The following is a 7,923-nucleotide window of genomic DNA, read 5'->3' as shown; positions in this document are numbered from 1 at the left end:
GTCTATCTATCCTACATCTTTACTTGTCTGTCTGTCTGTCTGTCCCTATCATTCATAGATGTGTGTGTGTGTGTAGTGTATATCGAATATTTCATGTTTAACTCTATATAGCACACTAAAATACGATTTTCATTGTACATGTCAAAATGCTTATGGCGAACGTGTTATTCTAACAGGAACACACTGTGACAGATCCAAATTCTGGGTCATCTCATCACTAGAGGCTAATCTCTAACTAGCAGCCAGATTGAATATGATTTGCAATTAGCCATGAGACATTTTAAAATCAACTTGAATGAAATGCCAGTAGCCTCAAAGCTTACATAGATGTAAGCATTTTATGTATACAGCTAACATCCTAGTTTAGACTGCTAAACTTATTCAATCTTTTAGCATTCAGTTTATTCTGTCAAATGTAATCCTTATTTATTCACACAGTTTTGAATTAACCCTGCATTATCTTGTAGCTTTGAGATTTCAATGATATAATTTATTTACTTTTAAAATGATGCAGGATAAGTGTAAGAGGCTGGATCTGACTGGTTTGAACATAGAAGAACATAAAATATTTTGGCTGGATATGACTGGCTTAAATATTAACGGGTTAAGCACTGAGATATTTAAATATAACAATACATTGGCTGAAACAGTACATTTTTGGTTGGCTTCATTAATTTTTTTTAATAAACTCTTTAGTTTTGGAACATTTTTTGTTCTAAGAATCATTAATTTTATATGTAATCATTACCATCAATGTTTTACTTTGATTTTTCCATGGTTGTTTGGGTTGGATTGGGTTTTTCTAGCACAGCATCTTGCTATTTGTGGTTCTTCTTCATCTCCTTCATGATCCACTTGGATCACCTGGCACTTCTTTACCCAACTATCATCCTTCATTACACATCACATATTCATATCAGTCCATTTTCTCCCTTGCATATTACATCTGATTCCTCTTGTAACCCAACTTACCACTTAACACATTTGTGCTCCATTATTGTAACACACTAACATTCCACAAAACATGCATCTATCCTTCCCTCATCACCATTGTAGACATCCACAAGATTATCCACCATCTTTCCAACAACAACAACAACCTTGGACCCCTTTTTGAATTCCATATGTCTAACACCCATGGACCTGCTTACAAAATCAAACGACAACATGGCACCCGTGACATTCAGAAACATTTTTTGATGCTTAGAATTGCTGAGGCATGGAATAAACTACCTGCATCAGTTGTTACCTGTTGGGACACTACATCCTTCAAAACTTTCATGCTTCCTGAAATTCACCAACAGTACTCTAGATGTGTTTCCCTACCCTTTTTTTTTTTAAACAACCCATTAACTGTTCACTTCCTGTGCATGATTCTATGTACTGTTCATGCACATTTGGCTACATTTTCCAGTGAGCTGTAGTGCACCTGAGCACTGTATTACAATAAGTTCATTTGTTGTTGTTGGCACTCCGTCGCTTACGACGCCAAGGGTTCCAGTTGATCCGATCAACGGAACAGCCTGCTTGTGAAATTAACGTGCAAGTGGCTGAGCACTCCACAGACATGTGTACCCTTAACGTAGTTCTCGGGGATATTCAGCATGACACAGTGTGACAAGGCTGACCCTTTGAATTACAGGCACAACAGAAACAGGATGTAAGAGTGAGAGAAAGTTGTGGTGAAAGAGTACAGCAGGGTTCGCTACCATCCCCTGCCGGAGCCTCATGGAGCTTTTAGGTGTTTTCGCTCAATAAATACTCACAATGCCTGGTCTGGGAATCGAAACCGCGAGTCCGCTGCCCTAACCACTGGGCCATTGCTCCTCCACAATAAGTAGTTTTAATATATAAAACCTACATTTTACTGCTATCCAACATTATCTTCCATTCCCCAACCCATCCTCAACTCCCAATCATTCCATCAATATTTAGTTACTTTCTGGGTTTTACATCTACAGGTGTAAATATCAAGCAACAACATGTACATTCTATTTTAAACATTTTTCTATTTTCGGGTTTATTCTCAGACACCAGAAGGAAATTAGATATATTAATGACTTGTTCTACCTATTTTCTTCTTTTTATATTTATTTTGAAATTTCTTCTCATATTCTTCATTATTTCTGTTAAACATTTCTCTCTGTGAATAGAGATGAATATCAGTTAGATTTAGGATTGGTTCTACAAAGGTTCCATTTCTATGACTATGGAAGCCAACCTACTTCAATTTCTACATGCAAGCAACATCTCACTTCAACATATTTTACATGTTCTTTCTATAAAAATCTCTTATTTGAAAGAAGAATGTTCTCCTCTTTAATAAAACATTGTAAAAGCTTATTAGTTTCATTGAAAGAGTAGTTATTCATCAATAACTATAATAATATTTTAGTGTGGTGTTAGGATGTTGCATTAAGATTGTGGTTTCAATTCCCAGACCAGATGATGTTCTTGATCAAAAACACTTTTCGTGTTTCTCCAGTATACTTAGCTGTAAATGAGTTCCAGTAATAATTGGGAAGTTGACCCTGTGACAGACCAGCATCCCCTCCAGGGAGAATGCTGTAATCTCAGTCACTCATATGCCATGGAAGCTGGGTTAAGCTCAGGCCTTATGAGTCCTGGGGTCAACTTTGCCTTTCATCCTTCCAGGGTTGATAAAATAAATACCAGTCATGTACTGGGGTTGATGTAATCAACTTCGTCTTCCCCTCCCAAACTGTTGACCCTGTGTCTAAATTTGAAACCATTATTATTATTTTATTATTCTGAAATAAAGTGTGTTGGTATTACAGGCAATCTACAATGCTCTGGGAGAGCGGCGCCATCAGATAGAAGCAATGAATCGTTACGGTGGACAATATATCCGAGAGGCTAAGGTAAGCTAATCAATTTTAAAGTTTTGATATACGGAATGTTATTGTTACAATTACTATCTTAGCCCTGGATCAGTTTTACTTATAGGCAATAACCAAGTTGCATGCGTTTATTTGCTGGCATCTAATATTGTACAGAAAGTAATGCATGTAGCTCTCTTGACAAAATGTTAACTTCTTGTATTTTTAGAGAGTTCTAGCATGTTTGTTAAATGTTGAATAAAAAATTGTTTGTTTCTATATTGCTATGTATGTTTGTGTGTGTATTCACATTTCCATTTTAATGTATGTGATATTTAAAGCTGAATTGCCTTGACAAACCAAAAAAAAAAAAGATTTTTTTATGTTTTATCAAATGCTTGTCCCTTAAAGAATATGAAATTGGATGGTTTTAACTGAGTTTCTTAAAACTCACCAATATTGCAAAAACTTCTTGAATTAATTTTTTTAATTTTATTTTGCTTTCAATGTAAGCACACAAAATCTTAATCCATTACTCATGTCTAACCAATCTGTCTCCCTGAATATATTAACCACCAAAGACCTTTTTTTTCTTTCTTTTTTACTATCTCTTTTTTTTTTTTTTTTTTTTTTTTTGCCAAACTAAAGTCTTCCCAATAATCATAACCATTTTCTCTCTATTGCTATTCGTTAAATAGTTTTGCTCTTCTTTTCAGTTAAGAGATTCTCTCTGCCTCTTTCTTCTAAGTGACAAGCTTACTAAATGTTTATACATATTCTTTCTTCAAATCTTTACTCTTTTTAACTTTGTCTATCTTGAGTGAACATAGTGACTGGTGCTTGCTTGTTTAAATTTCGGCTAAATCAGCAAAACCTGGTAAGAAACAATATTTCTAGTCAATCACCAGCTGTTGGATAATGACATTCAGATCCAGCTACTGGAAGCTTCATTGATGACAATTAAAAAAATCAATCAGGTTCTATGTATTTAGTCATATATCAACATTTTGATATATATATATACAAACTGATACGTGTTTTATAGTTATTTTTTAATACCTTTCCTAACTTAGATGATATATCATTAATATACTAAACCATATTTGACAAAAAAAGCTCTTCAGTGTATAGTAAAAATATATATAGTTTAGATGGCAGCATTTGGGATATCATTCTTTGTATTGGTTCTACTTCGAAGATGGTAGTTAGATGTATTGAGGGGATCTGGTTACTATGGTGATCAGTTTAAATGACTGAATTAAAATTATGACAGCTGTGTCCAAATTATAGCAGACTGCCATATCATTCCCACCACTGCATTTAATACATCTTAATGTTGTATGATAATGCATAGTATGGTCTCCAACAAACTGAAGTTCAACATTGCAGAGAGACTTTACATGTAAAATATCTTGTTCGAGTACAACTGACTAGAATTGTGCAGCAACAACTTTTCCTGGGCCTTTTATAACTTCCTTCAAGAATTTGGTTTAAGAAAATGGAAAAATAATTTCTTCATTCTAAATGTAAAATTCAGAAATTTTTATCTTGTGTAGTGTAAACTCTCAAGTCTTATTCATCTAAACCTGAACAATACCAAGGTAACTACTGAATTGTTTATGCAGAAAAGGGGGGGAAAAAAACCAAGTTGTTAGCTTGCTTCTGTACATTCAGAATTGTAAATTTTTTAATCAAATTCCTTGCTGATGTTACAGAAACAATGAAGCGATGACTTCCTTGAACATGGACATGATATATCTCTGTAAATTTGTGTATCACTTCTTTATAAACTGAATGAACTGCAAAAGGATTAAGTAAAACTACTATATTAACTTTACACTGTTAACATCAACCCTTCTAACACTGCCCTTGGTTCTACGATACAAACTTCCTGTTTTAAAGTGATCTAAATTAGAATCTACCATCAAAATTTCATGTTAATTTATTTTCCAAACACCAGCTTAATGTCGAGAAAATTATTTTACTAAATTCTTCATTATTTTCAAAATAAATTGAAACAAAGTGTGTTTCAACAGGAATGTGGTAACGAAAGGGCTAAAGTTAAACTTAATTTCAGTTTTCACATTTATAATCCTGCTTCATATTGACCTGATTACCTCCCTTATAATAGCTGCAAGCAATAGTGGGAACCACGTGTGTTTAAACGTTTCATTGATCAACATTATTTAAAGTCATTGATCATTTTCTTTTCTTTCCTTCTTTCCATGAAGGCCAAGATAAAACTAGCTTCTGTTATAAACTGCACAATAAGGTCTACTCAAATAGGAAGAAGCAATGTTTTAATGTTGTAGCAAAGTTGACTGAACTAGTTCCTTGACTCACACTTCTGTGTTCAGGTCGTGCTTTGAGTCCAATCTAAAATACTCTGTAGTTCTTCATTGATTTATAATAGTGAAATTCTTCAACCACACAAGACCTGGTGCTGGTGTCAAGAACAGTTGATACAAGGAAGCAAACCCAGTATTTCTTCTAATGCAGACATCTTTTAAATCATTACCATAATGACATTTTAAATTGATTTTGTAAGAATGAAGATGTGGAGAAAATAGGTTTTCTTTTCTCTGAAGGGTAGCTTGTTATTTGTGTAAATATACTTTTGAGACCAAATTTATTCCCAAATTGAATATCAGTAATTAGTTCTGTAGATCAGATATCCTTCAGCTGGTGAAGTTGACATTTCAGCACCAAGTCTAGGTAAATGATTATGTATGTGTATGTACATATCAATGTGTGTGTGTGTAGATGTGTGTGTACGTAGTAAAACTGTTAGTATTTGTAGTTATTATTGCACCTGCATGTGAACCAAGATGTCATAAGATATTTGCATGAATCCTTCCTCAAGCATGCATCATGAAGTATTCCAGAAACAAACAAAAAAAAAGTTTTGTTTTTGTTGTTGTAAATGTGTGCATGTCTTGTAGTTTTGAATTCAAATTTATTTTTGTATATTTTAGATATTTATCTAAATAAAATATATTATGTACATTTTGAATATTTATATTAACCAATGTCTTCTTTGAAAATCTTTGAATGAAGTGTTCTTCAAAAACCATTGTTGTTCACTGCAGACTTTTAATTATCTAAAATGATACTTTGTTTTCATAAGTTATGTTCCTAATGCTAGCTTAATGATAATTAAGTTATTTTAGTAAGTTCTTTGTTATATTTTAAATTAATTGAAAGAAACAGAGCATCTCAAAATAAATACAGTAACAAAAGGGTTAAAAATAGCCTATTGGTTTTTTTTTTATATAATGAAATTTTATTAGGAATTTTTTTTTTTTAATGTTAAAATATTTTGTTTATTATAGAAGTATAACCAATTTATCTCGCATAAACATTAATAATAAAATCTTATATGCACCCTGGTTGAGAACCACTGGTTCTATTGTTTAGCATAATGCTACCTCCTGCTCAGTTGGTAATAACCTTAGTCTTGTAAGATACTTGGTGACCTCACTAGTGCTGGTACCTTAAAAAAGTAGCACCTAGTGCACTCTGTGGTTGGCATTAGGAAGGATATCCAGCTATAGAAACTATGCCAAAGCAGACATTGGATTATGACATTGGGTCCTGTCGGGCTGTCCAATCCATGCCAGTATGGAATATGAATGTTAAAAGATGATGATAATTGATATGAATAGACTAATCATATTGATTTCTCTGGTTGTTTTCTAACATCATGTTCCGTTTTAATGTTTAGATCTGTTCAATATTTTGTCAGCTCTCTGTGGCATGTTGAGTATCTCCAGCATAGAGAAATAGGTTCACCATTTAGATTCAGCATTATGGAATCTGTACAAACAGGACTTCTGGAGACATTCCAGGATTGACCCAATCAAAGCATGGCATTGATCATTAAAAATACGAAAGAATAAAATTCATAAACAGCAAGTTTCCCATTATTATCATATAATTCATCTAAGAGAAATAAGATTGGGAATACTTTTTCAGATTTTGTCTCCTGTGTAAATGGAATTTCTCAGGTTCTGTGAAGTTGTCTCCCTCTAATTTAGTGGGGGGTCTCTCTCTCTCTCTCTTTCTCTCTCTCTCTCTCTCTCTCTCCCTCTCTCTCTCTTTACCAAGTTTGTCTTTCTAGTTCTACAAAGTCTCTTTGTCTCCCATTCTATGGAATCCCCCTCCCTCTAGTTGCTCCTTTCTTTCTCTCTCTACCACTCTCTCTCTAGTTATATGAAGTCTTTTTCATAACCTAAAAATACCACAAAGTCTTTTTAGTTTCACAAAAGTCTCTCTTTGACTGATTTGAACAACACCACATCTGTTCTACACTTAATTTGTGTCTCCTATTTTCACTGGGACTGATTTAGTTTTCCTCTTTGCCACTTTTTTGTAGATTTATGACAAGAAAATGAAGCAATATGCAGACAGTCTGCTTTCATCACAGACCAATGTACAACAAAGTACTGACCAGCCAAATGGAGCTGAAACTATCCGAGAAGAACTGGACTTGCTCAATACTACCTATATGAATATGGTTCAATGGACTAATAACCGGCTGAAAGACATCACTTCGATTTTGTCTGAAGCTAATGTTGATATGAAAGTAAGTGAATCTTACTTTTAAGTTATTTTAAAAATATTTGTGTGTGTAAACATGTAAAAAGATGTATTTGCTGTGGATATATGAGAATATATGTGTAATATATGTGCTGTGTGTGAACATGTAAATATATTTCCAGTGTTTATATGTGTATTGAAGGCATGTGGCTTAGTGGTTTGTGTATTTGGCTGATGATTGTAAGGTCATTTGTTCAAATCCTGGCAGCACATTGTGTCTTTGAGCAAGAAACTTTATTTCACATTGCTCCAGTCCACTCAGCTGGCAAAAATGAGTTGTACTCGTAATTCAAAGGGTCAGCCTTGTCACATTCTGTTTCGCACTGAATTTCCCTATAAGAGAACTATGTTAAGGGTACACGTGTCTGTGGAGTACTCAGCCTGTTAATTTCTTGAGCAGGATGTTCTGTTAATCGGATCATCTGGAACCCTCATCATCATGGTAAGCATGTGAACATATGTACAGGTGTAGCTTGTGTGGTTT

The 7,923-nt window shown here is 33.9% G+C and overlaps 1 protein-coding gene across 7 annotated transcripts in view; it reads left to right on the top strand.

The window, feature by feature from the left end:
* LOC106880784 (uncharacterized) overlaps positions 1-7,923 on the top strand; it is a 274,817-nt gene that overhangs the window by 153,383 nt on the left and 113,511 nt on the right. For all 7 annotated transcript variants that reach the window (XM_089358464.1, XM_089358463.1, XM_089358466.1 and 4 more), the window contains 2 exons: positions 2,799-2,882; positions 7,216-7,425. In XM_089358464.1, coding sequence (XP_089214590.1) covers positions 2,799-2,882; positions 7,216-7,425 — 294 coding nt within the window. The remainder of the gene's footprint in view (positions 1-2,798; positions 2,883-7,215; positions 7,426-7,923) is intronic.

The sequence above is a fragment of the Octopus bimaculoides genome, chromosome 10 (genome assembly GCF_046866305.1).
Source record: "Octopus bimaculoides isolate indiv1 chromosome 10, ASM4686630v1, whole genome shotgun sequence".
NCBI lineage: Eukaryota > Metazoa > Mollusca > Cephalopoda > Octopoda > Octopodidae > Octopus > Octopus bimaculoides.
The sequence above is the reverse complement of the archived record's forward strand: the minus strand, read 5'-3'. Positions and strand labels throughout refer to the sequence as shown.